Source organism: Dendrobates tinctorius, unplaced genomic scaffold (genome assembly GCF_039654945.1).
Source record: "Dendrobates tinctorius isolate UK_male_01 unplaced genomic scaffold, ASM3965494v1 ptg000100l, whole genome shotgun sequence".
NCBI classification, from domain to species: Eukaryota; Metazoa; Chordata; class Amphibia; order Anura; family Dendrobatidae; genus Dendrobates; species Dendrobates tinctorius.
In genome coordinates this window covers 4,302,906-4,322,636 of record NW_027361768.1, presented here as the reverse complement: position 1 = coordinate 4,322,636, position 19,731 = coordinate 4,302,906, and the positions used below count along the sequence as shown (strand labels likewise).

The 19,731-nt window shown below is 44.1% G+C and overlaps 1 protein-coding gene across 6 annotated transcripts in view; it reads right to left on the bottom strand.

Annotated features, from left to right (window-relative positions):
- Positions 1–3,526: 3,526 nt before the first annotated feature.
- Positions 3,527–19,731, bottom strand: part of CTNND2 (catenin delta 2) — a 3,465,616-nt gene continuing 3,449,411 nt past the window's right edge. For all 6 annotated transcript variants that reach the window (XM_073587627.1, XM_073587626.1, XM_073587628.1 and 3 more), the window contains 2 exons: positions 6,360–6,427; positions 3,527–4,729 (listed from right to left, as the gene is read on the bottom strand). In XM_073587627.1, coding sequence (XP_073443728.1) covers positions 4,469–4,729; positions 6,360–6,427 — 329 coding nt within the window. In that variant the 3' untranslated portion in view covers positions 3,527–4,468. The remainder of the gene's footprint in view (positions 4,730–6,359; positions 6,428–19,731) is intronic.

The window sequence follows — 19,731 nt, the reverse complement described above, 5'->3', positions numbered from 1 at the left end:
TCTACATTTACTTGTTAGCCTGACAGAGCGGGGATACATAGAAGAGAGAGAGTGTCCATGTTCAAGGAACGGGGGAAGAAGATATGTGGTGTTTTGTTATAATATGTTGGTTTTAAAGCATTAGTAAAAAGTAAAAAAATGTAAAAAATGGGGTACTTGTGATATTGTAAAGTTGTTTGCTATATAATATGCACAAGAAAATGCAACAAGTCCGGGTAAGAGAGGGTCTGAGCGACCAAAGGGAAGTGTGAGATCCGAAGGGGGTCTATGTGTTGAGAAGGTCTGGGAGACCGAGGCGCCGACCATGACGTGCAACCAAAAGAAGGGCAAAGAGATGGAAGATGTGAGAAAGACAGTCGTCCTAGGTCAGGTCCTTGACACCACGGACACCCCTGAAGGAAAAAGGCGGACGCCGACAATGATCTGGTAGGTGTAAGGCTTCGATCATGGCGTACCGGATAGTGGAAGGTGACAGAAGGGGAGAGTAGGGGAAGGTACACGCCGGAAAGAGAATCCAGGTGTACCTAGCCCAATTTGAAAGACGCTGTCATGTGGCGTGCGCACTGGCGAGTAGCAGTAGGCTGCTCGGAACATGGTGCTCCCGGTTTGGTTCGGTCCCCGCGGGTAGTGGGTTTGGCCCAACATCTGGTCCGACAACAGAAGGTAGGGTAAGCTTCACAACGACGAATGCAGGGATTACGATTGTCGAGGATGACAATAGACAAAGGAAGGAGGAGTGTAGGGAAGGTGACATGACGGACGTACGGACTTGTCAGAATAGAGAAAGGAAGGTTTGCACAGTTTAGACAGGTGTCAGTTATTACAGTGGGGAAACAGCTAGGAAAGTGTAGTTGACGCGCAGTACCTTGGGTTGACAATTAGAGGGCAGGGAGGAGTGTGAGCATAGGACTTGACATCAGCTTAGGGCTTAAGAAACCGTTGGTCATGGGGGGCAGAGTCAGAGCGAACCGGGAAAGTTATAAATTTGACAGGAGGGTTCCAGAAAGTTCCAGTCCCCAGGGGGAGCTCAAATGACAGAAGGACTACAACAGTTTGTGCACTGTGAGAGAACCAAACCAGGGGGACTGAGGAGAAAGTCAGGGGGGTGGTCCTGACATGAAAGTACTGCAGCATAGACGAGGCAAGGAGGAAAAACATACCGTAGTGAGAGAGACGACTGATCAGCAATAGTACTGTTGGTTTACGGTCCTAAGGCGGCCACAGTGACGGATCTGACAGGAGCGTCTAAGAGTGAAGAGAGGGCGGTGCGTACATGTACGTCCCCGGTGTAAAGTACGGTGTGCGTGAAGCGGCTATGGAAATGGATGGCCGCGAAGGAAATATTGTGGTGTACTGTGAGCGCCGTCAGTCGGACGGTGAGAGAATAAACTTGGACCTGTTGACCCGAAACCTGCCTCATCTTGTGTCTTTACGTTGCTGTGCAGTACGCAGAGGGATCATCCCCCAGCTCGGCCCACCGACCTTACAGTGGCTTAAATTACTGGATAGACAACCCCCAAAAATGTACATGTTTGTAATTTCTTATTATTTTTATTAGCTTTATAGGAACAAGAAAATCAGACATTTTCTTCACTTTCGTATAGAAGTACAAAGAAATACACTGCTGTGTATAACGTACATGTAAAGTTTGCTTCTGGTATCACTGCCTGCAGTACAGGTCAAGATTACCAAAATATGTATTTCAGTAAGGGCTGTAGCTCATAGATAAAGCTGCCACCGGCTAACAACATAGACAAGGGAGTGGAAGACCTGATGAAAGAAGTGAATAACTTAAATTGAATTAATGCATTAAGCAGCTAGAAGCTGCCCACTCTCGTAGCTCCCACTGAGGAGGAGCAACAAAAGCGAAGAAGACGTCGGAGAGGTGAGTATAGATGCCGAGACCAAAGACATAGTGTAGCGGTTTAGTGTATTACCTTAACAGACAATTGGGCTACTGGAAATTACTAATATTGTTCAATTTAGCACAGTATGTTGTTTCCTTTAACCAAAATATCTAACTTATAAGAAGTTGTGTATAGCTATTATACCGGGTGAGTCATAAAGGACGGACGTTTTTAAACTAATCATAAAATCGTTAAATATTTATTAAATATAAATGTATTCACAGATTTGGTTACGTATACTGACAAATATTTGACAAATTCAAGTGTGGAAAACAACATCTGCCATGTGGTGGCCATTATCAGTGATGCATTTCCAAAAGGCGTTCTTGGAAGTTGGCATCAACACGTTCCAACACAACTCTGTCGATTTGGGCAACTTCCACTCGAATAGCTTCCTTCAGTTCTTGTAATGATCGAGGCTTAAGCTTGTATACACGTGATTTGAGGTGACCCCATAAGTAATAATCGCACATGGACAGGTCTGGGGACCTAGGAGGCCAATTAATATCGCCAAACCTGGAAATGATGCGACCAGGGAAGAGAGGGCGAAGAACGTTCATTGTTGCTCCGGCTATGTGGGCCGTTGCCCCATCTTGTTGAAACCACACACTAGAGATGGGGATATGTTGCCGTCGTAACTCAGGAACAAAGAAGTTATTTATCATGGCGATATAACGTTGTGAGTTCACGGTAACAGTATTGCCATTATCGCCTTCGAAAAAGTACGGACCGATCACGCCATATTTGCCCATAGCGCACCACACCGTTACCTTAGGGCTGTGCAGCGGTACGTGCCGTTCGTGGAGCCCCCGGTGGTCGTTTGTTCATTAGTGTACCTCGTGTACGGAGTGCTTCAACCCAACGTAGGATAGTGTTACGAGCGGGAACAGCTTGATTTCTGTGAATATTGAAATGACGCCGAAACTCACGCTGAACGGCTGTGATACACTCATTATTCTTGACAAAACTGTCGTACGCAAAAACGCGATGTTCTATCGTCCACGGCACCATAGCTTAAACTGAAACTAAAATAAAAACAATGCTTTCACCTCACAAACATAACCCCGCCTCCCGCACATCTCTACCTCCACCTGGTGGTGAGTTATAGCCACTTCTAATACATCCGTCCTTTATGACTCACCCGGTATAAGTTTTAGTCCTTACTGCTGCCTTGAAAACTCGAATTGTTGACTATCTTCCTCTGGCCTCCTGGAGAGGGCTGTGTTTTTATTATTTAAAAAGCTTCTCTGAATGGACAGCATTTTCAAAATAAAATATAATATGAGTTATGATGATACAACAACAATGTACGTTCACATGTTTACAGTTTCAAGGCTCCTGGTCATAAAATACAAAGGAGATTGCACTAACATAAATCATTCTTCCTAGAATCATACACTGTAGACAGAAAGGTGAAAAGCTTTTGAGCATTTTGGAAACACTATGCAAAGCAGTATTATAATTATGTGTATATTATGCCAAACAAGTAAACAAAAGTATGAAAAGCAGAAGATAAATTTTAAGCAAATAAAAATGGAATATTCACACACATGCAGACATACAGCATACTTCATGGTGTATTATTGATCTTTGTTTTGGAAGTACACATTTGGCAAATATGAAGATCAAATGCTATTTATTAGTTTTAACACTGTATCATCAGAAAGAAAACCAGTAAAAATGAAAAAAGTCTATTTCAAATATCTACATGTAAAATTTTAGGCATTGATAAAAAGCTCTTTGATGACAAAGAATGTAGAATGATGATGATATTTGCCAGACATTGCTAATTTGTTTAATCATCACAAAAAATCACATTCTAGAACACACAATACTGCTAAAATGTACTTTAGTATTTTTCATTTTTTTTTGTCTCAATAAAACACACTGGGTTAAATTAAAAGAAAACAAAATATACATATTGATATTTTCGATTTAATCTTAAAGAAATTAAGCAAAGTATAGGATATCTCATGAAGCAACACAATGGAATTGGTGTAATTTACACAGTCCACTCTCCATTATCATTAACATACATCAAATACTTTACAATAAAGCATTATTAAAAGGCGAGAAGCATCTTGCCATACAGAAGAAACCTCAGATTCAACTAGATTCACAATGAGGAAAGTAAATAAAATGTGAAGGACTGTTTCCCACAGATAATGTAAACTTCACTCTTGTGCTTAATGTACAGTACTATGTCAACACACCTCTAATGTGACTTACTACCACCACAACCATTTTCCTTGTATCTGGTGTATGACTTTGTATACACAGATGTCTAAAACACCAGTGATGTCAGAGATGAGAGCAGCATATTTAGGTTACGTAAAATATTTGCTATGCTGCAGTACTCTTTCTTCACATTTCTCAAAACTCACTCAGGGCTATTACATCTATCTAGAATTGATTTTATTCCATTCCATCAGCTTTCTAAGACACCATAAGCAATTATTCACAATGATTTTCACAACCTTTCTAAGGAACAGGCTTAACAAATTAAATCTGCAAGGAAAAATGTCTTATGCATGCACATGCACAGATTTTTAATCAGCATCTCAAACCCATGAGTCTGGAGAGGCAGGATAGTGGCTTGTTTCATAGTTCAGTTCACTATAGGGGCGAGCGGCAGAGTAAAAGTCAACATAGTTGCCAGTTGACTTTAATCCCAAATGCATATTATACTCGGTGGCAGGGGGTCGGTGATGCGATTGATTTTCAAAGAAGGCTTCATCAAAATTTCCTGTTGAATTCTGAAAAGGTTGGTAGCTCTCATAGTCTTTTCTTCCCGTTTCCTGTGGAATAGGCTGCGTAGCAATCTAATTAAGAAAGATTAAATCAGTTCAGAATAGGGTTTTTTTAAATTTGCATTAATATCTGATTCACATTTACAAAAGATAAGATCTGGTATAAAGGGGTTGTATGGTCCCAGAAGAAAAGTCTGCAGTCACTGTATTTTGACAGTTTGTTTATCGCACACTGTCACAATTCTTCTGTATTCCAAGTGCAGGAGGGTGATCACATAATCACCTACATTTGGTCACATGACCGCCCAACTCACAAGAAGCATACAGGGGAATCATGAGAGTATGCACATCGCACACTGTCATGATTCAGCGGTCAGCAGTCATATTGCAGTCAAAGTGACTGCAGACTTTTCATGAGGGACCAAGCAAACTCTATAAACTTGAGAATTTCTTTTGTTGCCATAACTTGAGAAGCAAAATTATTGGTAAATAAACAAACAGCAAAAAAAGAAAATTCAGTTCTTGAAAAACAAACCATTGTAACTTTTTTCTTGCTGAGAATGTGATCTTGAAACTGTGATCTTGTATTACTGTAGACTCTTTATTTGCTACTGCTATTTGCTGGCACTCTTCAAAATGCCGCAAGTGCGGCATCGATTGTTTTGGTATTCTAACAAGATATCTACATTGTGATGAACCGTATTGTACCGCCAAGTGGACACTGCTTGTGTCATTTCAGGTTTTATACTTTGTTTTTTCATCCTCAAGTGCGGTATCATTTATTATCACTTCCTAACTTTGGTGCCCACATTGGCTACAATCTGGGCATTGATTCATCTGCAATATAGGCAGCACTCTGGGGAGTTTCCCCATATACTAGCTACTACAACTAAGCACTTTTTGTCATATTTGTGGGGACTGCCTGTCATTTGTCATTTGTTATTATTTGACTATATTTTGACTGCTAATTACTGTCCTAAGTGGTGATCGGTATACCCTGGGCATCATTCTTATTTGCATCAGCCTATGTCAGTAGCACTATGTGCAAGGTTGTTTATAACAACCACGTAGAAAGTCCCAGTGGCACTTTTAAGTTTAAGGGCCCACATTGTAGTGCACCACATTGGATCATCAAAAGAGCGCTGGTTTGCTCCTTTCTTAGTGTTATTTTTGATAATTTATTCTTAAGCACAGCATCATCTTATATTGATTTAATTTAGATTTCTCTTTTGTTAATTCACTTTGCAGTGTGTAACTTTAAAAATCAACAATTCACTTCTTTTTTAAAGCATTCTTTGTTAGCCGAAGAAATCTCTGCCACCAATTACTATGTGTAAAGGACTTACGGAATTGACTGTACTTGCCATTAAAACAACCCCCATTCTAATGAATATTCCATTCATCCATGACTAGTTTTCAGTCGCAGACTACTGACTTAACATTAATATTCACTAATTCTTCACTGTTGTGGAGATTTCTGCATTAGCAGTCAACTAGTTCTGCTCTGTTTATCTCATCATTTAAATTTGTTGCCCCACTAATAAATATTGTATTTCTCTGTTATAGTCTAACTTTTTAATTAGACAAACTAAAAATAATGTCACACTGTAATCACTACCATTTTAAAGATAAATTAATTGTTATGTACTAAGTTACCATAATTGAAAATACAGAAGCAACTATTACAGTTTAAAGGACTTACTTGATTGTGTTTCACATCTTCACCAGGTACTCCAAAAGAATTCCTATACATAGCAGTGGTGCTTGAAGCTAAAAATGAAAAACCATAAATGTAATAAAAGTAACATAAGTAAATAAACATTTAAATAAGTAAAAAAAAATGATCTAACATTATCTACATTACTGTAGAAATGACTGAATTGATTTGATGCAAATTGTCTTCAAGTCGACTTTTTAGGAATGCACTGAACACAGGAAATTCGACCCATCTGAGATTCGCGTCTCGCAAATCACCCATTGCTATTTTCACAGTGCTGAAAATTGTATCAGCCAAAAACACATGACCTCGGGCGCAACTAGGTGGACTTCTTCATAATGCCTTACAACTGTCACATCACATGGTATAGCACAGTCAATCAGAATCAGTAGGGACAGGCATAGCCTGCATAAAAGTAAAAGCAGAGTATGCATCTGTCTGTATGTAGGTATGTTCTCCATGTATGTATGTGCACTGTGTATACTTGAGTCTGTATATATGTATGTTCTCTGTGTATGTGTAAGGGAATAGAAAATGTTATTGGTATATCTTTTACCTCTTTCTGGTACTTTACTGGTACTGCTACACGTTCATGTGTATTACCATTATGTGTGTGTTACATAGGTACTGCTACACTATTCTGTGTATTACCTTAAGGGATAAAAGTGTAATGTATATTTATGTAAATGCTATGTATAACTACTGTTATAGTTGTAGAGAAAGTGTAGTACCCCAGCTAGGCCACTAGATGGGGGTGGAGCGCATACGCAGCCTGTAAATAGTTAAAGTAGGAGGAGCTAACGGCCATTAAGCTGGGAAACAGCTGAGATTTGAACTAGTTGGGCGGGACCGCACCTGACAGGGCAGTCAGCTCTGTAACGATAATGACAAGGTCCCAGCCGTCCAGGGCCTGAGGGCCACAGATGAAAACACAGCAGATCACAGCCACACAGATCACAGCAGCGCAGAACATAGCAGTGCAGATGACTACACTACAGATGGTAGTGAGACAGTTGGCAGCGGTATGGCAGCACAGATCACTCATTATGAGGCAGCTTGCTACGTGGGCAGACGCCTTTTTGTCAGAGGTGAAACAGACAGGGGAACTCCCAAAAATGGTGAAGCTGGACAGGGAGGATGCTGTGATGCTGAACGGAATGGGACGTCCCGGAGATATGCTGAAGGAAGACAATGAGAGCATAGGGAAAGTGACAGAATTGTGCAAGGTAGAATCTGAGGTAACCGCTGTAAAGAAAATGGATGTGTGGTGTACAAAAATGAGTAAGCTGTTATTGTTAAGACCTCTTTCACACATTAGTTTGAGAGAGAGAATTATATGTGACAGAATGGAAAAAGCTGCTGTAGGGGTTAAATTAAACGATTAGAAATTGTAACGGGCATGCTCAGTTTTAAAAACAGAATCCAGCGACAGATTCCGTCTTTTGATGGACAGCGACAGATATGCTTTCCTCATCAGAGCACCTTCTATCCCTGACTTGGCCAGGTTTCAATCAGGCATCAGGCTCCTGATGAACAGCATGGATGGGGAAACGCGTCAAGGCAAGATCTCCTACATGGGATAAGTCCCTTTTTTCTAATTCTTTCCATTGGTTGTGTATACATTATCTATTTGTATCCTGTATGTTCGGTTACACTTCCCTTTATATTTGGGCTTTGAATTGATTGCATTATTATGTGCTTTTTTTTCACAGAGAAAGAATTTTTTCATTCCACAGGTATATTATGTCTGTGGTTTTTGTTATTATAGGGACACAATGATTTTATGAAAATATTTTCTAATTTTTGCATCGTCTGTGGTACACCTTAGGGTTTATTGTATGTCCTGGTTATAAACATAGGTTATCCCTAATATATCACTGTATTATAATTACTACATCTATATTTTATCTCTTATCTTTAAACCTATATGTTTTCCCACCTGTGTAGCACAAAGATCATTAAGGAGAGATTGGGAAAGTCGTTGTTGAGTGGGGGCACCAATCAATCGTTTCTTTCTATGGTGCCAACCTCCACGGCTAGGTAGTTATCAGATAGGGTTTAACCAGGGACCCTTTAGAATATTACATGGAAAACATTAGACTATGTATGTATTAGATTTGTATCTCAACACAATTTTTAGGTCCTACACGCTGGGTAGTGATTTTTTTAAAGTAATTAATACAATTCATGAATTTTAAGGGATTATATGTATCTCAAAAATATGGGTGACAAATGGCCATTGACTAAATAAGCTGTCCCTCTGCATAAAGCAACAAATCTCACACTGACTCCTTCTGAACTAAAACTGGTAATTGTAGTAAGCAAGAATGCCCAGAATATTGTGATTTCAATAAGTGTGGAAAAAGTAACACATGCTATTTGCATGATCCACATTATAAATTTGATTGTATAAAATTAACCCCTTCACGACCTTTGACGCCACATAGGCGTCATGAAAAGTCGTGCCAGAACGACCCATGATGCCTATGCAGCGTCATGAAAAGATCTCCCTCCTGCGGGTCGGGTGAGCGAGTTCAATGAAAGTTCACCCGACCCGCCGGTACAGGGGGACCTAGACTTGACCCCAGGGGGGTGGCTTCGCCCCCCCGGGATGCGATCACTCCCAGTGACCTTTTTGTCACCCCCCGCGCATCTGATTGGAGCTAGCGTCCATGTGACGCTAGCCCTCCAATCAGATGTGGAGGGGCAGAGTAAAATCATGGCTGCCTCATTCCTCAACTTCATCCCGTCCGTGGAAGCTGAGGAACGAGGTGCCAGACGCCGCCCTGACCTGCGATCACTGCCGCTGCCGCCGCTTTCACCATCATCGCCACTGCAACCACTGCCCTCCGGTAGTATATCTCTATCCTCCGCCGCCTAATTCCAGCCCCTCCCACCTCCGCTCACTCAACCCTGCCCCATGATCAACTCCTGCTCCCCTGATCCTCCCCCAGCACCCCCGATCTCCCCCAGCACCCCCAATCATCCACCTGCTGTTTCCACGTCTGCCAGCTCCTCAGTCGCTTACTGCCTCCTGTGCCTGAGAGCCCCCTCCTGTGCCCCAGTGATCACCCTCATTAACCCCTGCCCCCCTGATTAACCTCTGCCCCCCTGATTAACCCCTGCTGCTGCAGGTTTTTATTTCCTTATCTCCTCAGCCACCTCCTGCCCCCCCATGCCTGACATCCCCCTTCTGCCCCTGGTGATCCCCCAGCACCCCTGATCATCCCCCAGCACCTCTGATCATCCCCCAGCACCACTAATCATTCCCCCTGCTGCTGCAGGCTCCTCAGCTGCCTCCTGTGCCTAACAGCCCCCTCCTGCCCCCATGATCACCCTTCAGCCCTAGTGATCACCCCCATCAACACCTGATCAACCCCTGCCCCCCTTATTAACCCCTGCTGCTGCTGTTTTTTATATCCACCTCCATCTCCTCAGCCACCTCCTGCCCGCCCCGTGCCTGACAGCCTCCTTCTGCCCCTGGTGATCATCCCCCTGCACCCTTGATCATCCCCCTGCACCCCTGATCACACCCACTGTTGCTGCCGCCGCTGGTTCCATCTCCACCTAATTCTCCTCAGTTCCCTCCTGCGCCTGACAGCCCCTTTCTGCCCCAGTGACCATCCCCCAGCCCCAATGATCACCCCTAATCACCCCCTGCCCCCGATCACCCCCTGATCACCCCCCCTGCTGCTGCCGCTGGTTACTTCTCCATTTCCATCTCCTCAGTCCCCTCCTGCCCCCCACGCGCCTGACAGTCCCCTCCTGCCCCCGCGTGCCTGACAGTCTCCTCCTGACAGCCCATTCCTCCAGTAAAAAGTTTCACCAAACACTCGCACATACACACGCACACTATAATAAAGATTTTTTACACACACAATGTCCAGCTCATCCCAGTCAACCCAGTCCCAAAGGGTCTACTCAGTTGAGGAGGCATATGAAATTATTGCCTCTGATACCGAAAGTGAGAGAGAGGACCCCACCTTTCTCTATTCCTCCCACTCTTCCTCTTCCAGCGACACAGACTTGCCACCACCGAGATGTCGCAGGACGAGAAATCGTCCGGAGCCCAGGGAGGAAGAGTTGGAGGCCTTAGAGGAAGAGTTGGAGACCTTGGAGGAAGTCTCACAGCCAAGTGAGAGTTTCCCCCAACCTAGTGCTAGTCACGCCCAACCTAGCACTAGGTCTCCCTCCTGGACCCCCGTCTCTGAAAATTTTGCTCCATGGATTCCTGATTTCGTTCCCCAATCAGGAATCCAGTTTGAGACTGCCAACTTCAGGGAAATAGTGTTATGATGAGTAACCGGAGGAGGAAAAAACAAAATACTAGCTAAGTCCAGAAAAACCAGAGAGGTTGGCAGCTATCGGATTGCAGACCCCTGAACCTATCCACAACAACTAGCAGTAGCCGTGGGGGGTTCCTACGGTGCCCTAGACCCCTCGATCACAGTCGGAGAACTACATAGCCTAAAGACAGAAAGGGGAAAAACTAAACTGCCCCAGAGCAGACCCCAAAGCAATAGGCAGCCCCAACATATAATGACGGTGAAGCAAGATGAAAACACTAACACAGATAGAAAGATAGGTTGAGCAAATGATGGGGCCCAGGCTAACTAAATAGGACAGGATAGGAAAGCCGCTGTCTGCCATCCGCAAAAACCCTATCCAAAATGTGCCAACCGACTGATAGGAAAAACAGTCCCTGAAGTCGCTAGGCTTCAAAAGACTATATCAGCACTCAGGTATATTCTGAAGACAGAGCAAAAGATCAACAGATAAGAGACACAAATGGAATTCAGCTCACCCCCGGCCGGGGATGGCAGAACTCCCAAAAAACAAGGCAAAACAAAAACAAAACTGAAGTGTACAAAGCAGAGCAGAAAAACTTAGCTTTGAGACGCAGGAATCAGACTGGTCTCCAAGAATCCAGCAGGATCACCAGCAAGGCAGAAGGGTGTAGGCTGCCTTATATCCAGTCCTCAATTCCAGCCACCCAGTCATCATCTAGCTGCCCAGGTGTTTGGTAATCAGCCTCACTACCTTCCTTCACCAGAGGAGGGAGTTCATCAGACCTCAACGGTGAAGGGAAAAATGAACTCACAACAAATAGACTTTTTCAAAGTCTTTTTCTCGGAGTCAATCGTCAGTTTCATGGTGGAGCAAACTAACTTGTATGCCCAGCAATTTTTGGCCGAACACCCAATTTCTTCATTCTCTACTTGGAGTCCCGTTAACTCTGTAGAAATGATTAAATATTGGGGACTGGTCCTTCACATGGGGATTGTGAAGAAACCAGAAATTCGCCAATACTGGAGTACTGATATTTTATATCAAACTCCAGTATTTGGCATGGTTATGACTCGGAAACGTTTTGAGGCTATTCATAAATTTCTTCTTTTCAGGGACAACACTGAAAGACTTCCCTGCGATGACCCAAATTTTGATAGACTGTTCAAAATTCTGCCAGTCGTCGAACACTTCAACAACAAGTTTGCTGAAGTGTACATTCCTGAAAGGGAAATTTGTGTGGATGAATCCCTCATCCACTTCAAAGGAAGGCTTCAGTTCCATCAGTACCTGCCCAGCAAAAGGGCAAGGTACGGGATGAAACTCTACAAGCTGTGTGAGAGTACCTCAGGGTACACTCACAGCTTTAGAGTTTACCAAGGAAAGGACAGTAGGATCCAGCCCCCAGAATGTCCACTTGCTCTGGGGGTGAGTGGGAAAATAGTGTGGGATTTGGTCCACCCTCTGCTTGATAAAGGTTACGATCTGTACGTTGATAACTTTTATACAAGCATCAACTATTTCAATCCCTCTCTGCCAGAGCTACCGTCGCTTGCGTTACCGTGCGCAGAAACCAGAGGGGTCTGCCTTTGCCGCTAATTGAGCAGCCTCTCCGAAAGGGTGAGACCCGAGCCCAATGTAATGGCAACATGCTTGTGGTTAAGTTCAAAGACAAAAGAGACGTCTTTGTCTTGACCACAATCCATGGTCCCGGCACCACGGCCACCACCGTTCGAGGTACCCCAGCACTGGTCCACAAACCGGACTGTGTCCTGGCGTACAACCATCACATGGGGGGAGTTGATATTTCTGATCAAGTCCTCCAGCCCTATAGTGCCATGCAGAAGGCGAAGGTGTGGTTAAAAAAACTGGCTGTGCACCTCGTACAAATGGCACTGTATAACGCATGCGTGCTATCACGATGTGCAGGCCAGAACCACTCCTTCCTTGAGTTCCAGGAGGCGGTGATAAAGGCCATGATTTTTGGAGAGGAGGATGGAGCATGCCACAGCACCCCTGGAACTCAAGTTTCCCGTATGGTACCAGGGCAACATTTTCCCCATGAGGAGAGGAAAAAAAAAAAGGTGCCGGGTATGCTATAAAAGGGGGACAAGAAGGGAAATGTTTCCAATGTGAAACGTGTCCCGACAAACCTGGACTGTTTGAATGAATGCTTCAGAATTCATCACACGTCCATGGACTAAACACATCCTGACACTCCACTACAGAACTCACCCACACCAGCCTGACATGCACAACACCACACACACCAACCTGACATACACTACACCACACACCAACCTGACGTACACTATGCCACACACACCAACCTGATGTAGTATCAAGTTCTTATGTGTGGCGTAGTGTACGTCAGGTTGGTGTGTGTTGTAGTGTACGTCAGGTTGGTGTGTGTGGTGTATACAATACCACACACATAAACCTGACGTACACTACACTACACCACACCACACACTAGCCTGACGTACACTACACCACACACACCAACCTGATGTAGTGTCAGGTTGGTATGTGTGGCATAGTGTACATCAGGTTGGTGTGTGTGTGTGTGTGTGGCGTAGTGTACGTCAGGCTGGTGTGTGTGTTGTATACTACACCACACACACCATCCTGACATACACTACAGCACACACCAACCTGACATACACTGCACCACACACCAACCTGATGTACACTACACCACGCCACACACCAACCTGACGTACACTACACCACATACACCAACCTGACACTACATCAGGTTGGTGCGTGTGGCATAGTGTATGTCAGGTTGGTATGTGCTGTAGTGTACGTCAGGTTGGTGTGTGTGGTATTGTATATGTGTTTGAATGAAACATGTGATGGTGTCTCCGCAGTGTTGGATGTTGATCTCCATGAGTTCATTCATCCTCATTTTTCACAGTCTTCTACTAGGCATTGCTCCTACTGGCCAGTTTCCTACTCCACACTGATGAGGGGCAATACCCCGAAACAGCTGTCTGTGGATGGATACCGTGTTTTGGCATAGGTGGTTTCTTTCATTGAAGGCTGCCCTTCCCGTGGTTGTTCCTTTCCGGGGAAAGACCTGGCTAGTCATTGCTTGCGTTGAGAAACATGTGATGGTGTCTCCACGGCTTGTGTTTTGCATGTTTTTACATATTTCCCATAAGGGATGGGGGCATTGCTCTAGAATCACTGCCTTGAGAAACATGTGATGGTGTCTCCGCAGTGTTGGATGTTGATCTCCATGAGTTCATTCATCCTCATTTTTCACAGTCTTCTACTAGGCATTGCTCCTACTGGCCAGTTTCCTACTCCACACTGATGAGGGGCAATACCCCGAAACAGCTGTCTGTGGATGGATACCATGTTTTGGCATAGGTGGTTTTCTTCATTGGAGATTGCCCTTCCCATGGTTATTCCTTCCCGGGGAAAGACCTGGCTAGTCATTGCTTGCATTGAGAAACATGTGATGGTGTCTCCGCGGCTTGTGTTTTGCAAAGAGTGGTTTATGACCACATATGAGGTATCGGTGTACTCAGGAGAAATTGCCCAACAAATTCTAGGATCCATTTTATCCTGTTGCCCATGTAAAAATGAAAAAATGTAGGCAAAAAGAAATTTTTTGTGAAAAAAAAGTACTTTTTCATATTTACAGATCATTTTGTGAAGTCCCTGGGGATTCAAAGTGCTCACTATGCATCTATATAAGTTCCTTGGTGTGTCTAGTTTCCAAAATGGGGTCACTTGTGGGGGTACTCCAATGTTTAGGCACACAAGGGCTCTCCAAACACGACATAGTGTCTGCTAAGGATTGGAGATAATTTTCCATTCAAAAGTCAAATGGCGCTCCTTCTCTTCTGGGCCCTGCCGTGCGCCCAAACAGTAGTTTATGGCCACATAGGAGGTATCGTTATACTCAGGAGAAATTGCCCAGCAAATTTTATTATCCATTTTATCCTGTTGCCCAGGTGAAAATGAAAAAATTGATGCTAAAAAAAAAATTTTGTTGGAAAAATTAAAATGTTCATTTTTTCCTTCCACATTGCTTTAGTTCCTATGAAGCACCTGAAGGGTTAATAATCTTCTTGAATGTAGTTTTAAGCAGCTTGAGTGGTTCAGTTTTTAGAATGGTGTCACTTTTGGGCATTTTCTGCCATATAGACCCCTCAAAGTGACTTCAAATGTGAGGTGGTCCCTTAAAAAAATGGTTTTGTAAATTTTGTTGAAAAAATGAGAAATCACTGGTCAACTTTTAACCCTTATAACTTCCTAACAAAAAAAAAATTTGTTTCCAAAATGTCAGAGACACCGCACTGAACTTGCTCACTGAGCCAGTGCGCGTGTCCTGAGTAAAGCGAACAGTGCTCAAAGCTACCTGTGGAGCGGGCAGCAACCGAATAGATGTGTACTTCAGAGCCGCAGGACCTGAAGCACGTGACTGCTAGAGGCATGGCTTAAACTCCACAGAGCTAGGAGCTGCAAGACAATTCCTAGCAGAGTAACTGCGAGACAAAGTTACCAAGGGGCATAGACAGTGAGAATAGTCAGGACTAGCCAATGAGTCACACAAAGAGATAGCTGCAAGGTACCAAAGGGGCGAGCAGAGAGTAGTCAGATCACAGGCAATGAGTCATACACAGATAGTTGCAAGGTACAAGAGGGGCGAGCAGAGAGTAGTCAGGTCACAGGCAATGAGTCATACACAGGTAATAACGCAGTACAAAATCAACAGGCAAACTCACAACGGGAAACAGAATCGGGTCAGAACCATATAAACAAGCTATAGCAACAAACAGGCACACGGGGGTCAGCACACTAGGCCAAAGGCAAAAGTATAACTGGCAGGGATTTAAGCTACCCAGGGGTTTATGAAGCTCTCCCAGAACCAGAAAGAGGCCACAATCATTAACCCCAAGTGTGCAGGTCAAAACCTGCACAGAGCTCCAGACATTAACCCCCGGTGTGCAGCTCAAAAGCCTGCACTGGGATCATGACACAAAATTGTGCTGATGTAAAGTAGATATGTTGTAAATGTTATTTATTAACTAGTTTGTGTCACATAACTCTCTGGTTTAGCAGAATAAAAATTCAAAATTTGAAAATTGCGAACTTTTCGCCAAATTTCCATTTTTTTCACAAATAAACGCAAACATTTTCGACCTAAATTTACCACTATCATGAAGCCCAATATTTCACGAAAAAACAATCTCAGAATCGCTAGGATGCGTTGAAGCGTTCCTGAGTTATTACCTCACAAAGGGACACTGGTCAGAAATGCAAAAAAATGGCCAGGTCATTAAGGTCAAAATAGGCTGGGTCGTGAAGGGGTTAATAATGTAAATAATCTCAGGCAGTAGGCAAACTGGAGCTTGGGTGACACTGAAACAGGGGCGTGATTACCGAGGTCACAGCGGTCACAGCTGCGATGGGGCCCAGAGTGCTTGGGGGCCCAGTCACGTAGCTGCAGCTGCTCATTGGCTGTGCAGCTCCGTTCTTTGATTGGCTGCCAGGCTGCAATTGGCCTGACACGATGGCTGCTCTGTGCGCACAGGACCTGTGATGAGGTCACAGGAGGGGAGGAGTCAGGGGTCTCATGATCAGGAGCCCCCGTGTATGCAGGACTCTGCCATGCTGGCTGTCATGTGCTGGATGAGGATAAGTTTATGTGTGAAGTCAGGAGGGGTTTACAGGTTGGATGTAGGTGTATGGAGTGGAGCCATGTGTGTACGAATTGTATGAAGCAAATCCGTGTGTGTACGAGGTTAGCGGAGCCGTGAGTGTACAAGGTGTACGGAGTAGAGCCGTGTGTGTACGAAGTGGAGGGAGAGGAACCGTGTGTGTACAAGGTATACGGAGCGAAGCCATGTGTGTACGAAGTGTATGGAGCACAGCCGTGTGTGTACGAGGTGAGCGGAGCCGTGTGTGTATGAAGCGGAGCCCCGTGTGTACGAGGTGTACGGACAGAAGCCGCGTAGGTACAAACTGTACGGAGCGGAGCTGCATGTGTATGAGGTGGACGGAGAGGAGCCTTGTGTGTATGAAGTGTACGGAGCAGAGCCATATGTGTATGAGGTGGACGGAGAGGAGCCACGCGTGTACGAGGTATATGGAGCCATGCGTGTACGAGGTGTACGGAGTGGAGCCGCATGTGCACGAGGTGTATGGAGCCGCGCATGTACGAGGTGTACGGAGCGGAGCTGCGCATGTACGAGGTGTACGGAACGGAGATGTGGGTGTATTTTGGCATTGGGGCGCTCCATTTGAAAGTTTGCACCGGGGCCCATAACTTTGTAGTTACGCCACTGCACTGAAGTCATTTCGCCTTGCTAGGGCCTTTTGAAGAGACTCCTTAACTTGTCAGCAGGTGCACCGATAACATTAATCATGTCATCTCCCTCATATTTACAGTATATTGGGGAAAACTGTCAAAGATGTAAAATGAGCCAGAGGCAGAATAGCAACTTCTATATAATCATTGCCACCCTATTAGGGACTCTTAAGGACAAAGTAACAAGCAGCAGGTGGATGTGGATGGGAACTGTGTGTTACCCCAAGTGCAGTCAGGGATTTAAGTTAACAGTCAGTGTAAAACTGATGATGTTGACAACTCTGGCTATTCAAAGAACGTACCTGAACCCCATTAAATTCAATGAGAGGCCAAACGAAACGTATACACAACATCTTAAGGAGTCATAAAAAGCTTCCCAAACAGCTAAAATTAGAGGAAGACACCATGAAAAGTGGCATCAATTAACCCACAATAGAAAATTGCAAATGGCACAGTAGTAGTCAGCCATGGGCCATGCATGAAGTATCAGGGTCTGGACCAGCATTTACAGCTTTGATTGAACTGAAGTTTCAAAGAGGACCTGGTGGTCAAGGGAGCGGCGTAAAAGCCTTCTATGGCTACTTTCACATTAGCGTTTTTTAGCGCAGCGCTTCATGTGCAACAGAAATGCATGCAAAAAACGAATCATGCGTTTTGCATGTGTTTGCGTTTTTTAGGCGCATGCGCTTTAACCAGTTTCTAGCCATGTTAACTCTTAAAACGCATGTGTTTTTAACGCAGGCATGCACATGTCCATGCGTATGCCTGCATTCCCATAGACTGTAATGCGTTATTTTGTCACATTCTGTGCGCAAGTGTGCGCATGCGTTTTTTGACACCGTTGGACAGACTCAAAAAAGCAACAGGTTGTGTCTGGCACGCCTTAAAAAAATGCATGAGCACGAAAACGCATACGAACGCGTGCAAACGCAAGACCATGCGCCCCCCATGTCAAACATAGGTGCGCATGATGCATGCGTATGGACGCGCACTATGCGCTGCATGAAAAAACACTAATGTGAAACCAGCCTTAGCTGGAAACCTTGATACCTTATGCAACACCTCCAATTTTTTTTTCCAGCCACACTCAGATGTCACAAACATAACTTTCACACAGTAATATTGGTAGAAAAATGTAAGGAAAGTAATACAGTTAGTTGACTGATCAATTGACTCACAATAGAACCTTTTAAAATTCACAGAAAGAGTCAGTCATTTGCCATGAATGAGGTGTCGGGGTCTGGGCCAGAATTTACAGCTTTGAATTGAAGTTTCAGTGAGGACCTGGTGGTTAAGTGAGGGGTTTAAGCATTCTTAGCTGGGAGCCCTGATACCTCATGCAACACCTCCATTGTATTTCTTTTTTTCCAGCCACACTCAGATGGCAGAAATATCAGTTTCAGACAGTAGTACTGGTACTGTATGAAAGAAATGTAAGTGCAGGTTTGCCTGTCTGGGAGCCTAACTTACGCAGGCAAAGCACAAGCTAGAGACCCAACTTGGAGTCTCCACATTTCAAAAAATTATTGTAACACACCACTAAAGTAGCATCAATTTCTCCAGAGCTGAAATAGCATAATGTGCCTCTGACATCCCTTCCACTACAGGCAACCCATCAGATGGAGATTCAACTTGGAGGGCAAACATTTCAAAAAATAATTGCCACACCACTAAAGTAGCATTCTTTTACCCCAGATTAGAAATAGTATAATGGGCCTCTGACATACCTTTCACTACAGGCAACCCACCAGACTGAGACCCAACTTCAAGTCTCCACATTTAAAAAAAATATTGTCACAAATCACTAAAGTGGCATCAATTTCCACAGAGTAGAAATAGCATAATAAGCCTGTAACAAAGCTTCCACTACACGCAACCCAACAGATGGAGTACCAACTTCGAGTCTTCACATTTAAAAAAATTATTATCACACACCACAAAAGTGGCATGAATTTCCACACAACTGAAACAGTATAATAGTCCTCTGATGCACCTTCCACTACAGGTAACCCACAAGATGGAAACCCTACTTCGGGACTCCACATTTCAAAAAATTGCTTTTAACATCAGCAGCAGTAGCCACAGCAGGCACCGAAGCCATGACAAAGAAGTCACAGACTGCTATAACGAGAGATCAATGCATGACACTAAAACAACACCATCATCTATTTTGCTAAGTGTGCAGCTGGGGTGAAAAAGTAATTGGAGATAAATGACTTGCTCATTTTTATGAAAGATAGGTGGTTTACACTTTCAAGGGACAGGCAGGTGCGCTTATCCATCAGGACACCACCAGTAGCGCAGAAGACACGTTCTGAGAGAACGCTGGCTGCCGGGCGTGACAAAGCCTCCAAGGCGTGACAGTCAAGCTCAGGGTACTCTTCCATTTTTGAAGACCAAAATGCAAAATGGTCCAAAACCCATCTGATGGCATTGATATTTAGCTCCAGATAATCCTGCACCATCCTTTGTAGTCATTCACAACGTGTCAGACTTGTACTCTATTCTACTGGTGCATGGGCTGGTCTAAAAAAATGTGTGAAAATACTTACAGAAATTGCTTATGCCACCTTCATTTTTGCTGCTAATGTTATTGAGATCACGCCTTGACATTGCTGGGGTTGGATGTCTAGAACTGCGATGCACACTGTGTGCCTCACTGTTGTCTTGGTGAAAACCACTCTTAAGATTGTCTACAAATGTGTTTCGATACTCCAGCATGCGTGCGTCCCTTTCCAAGGG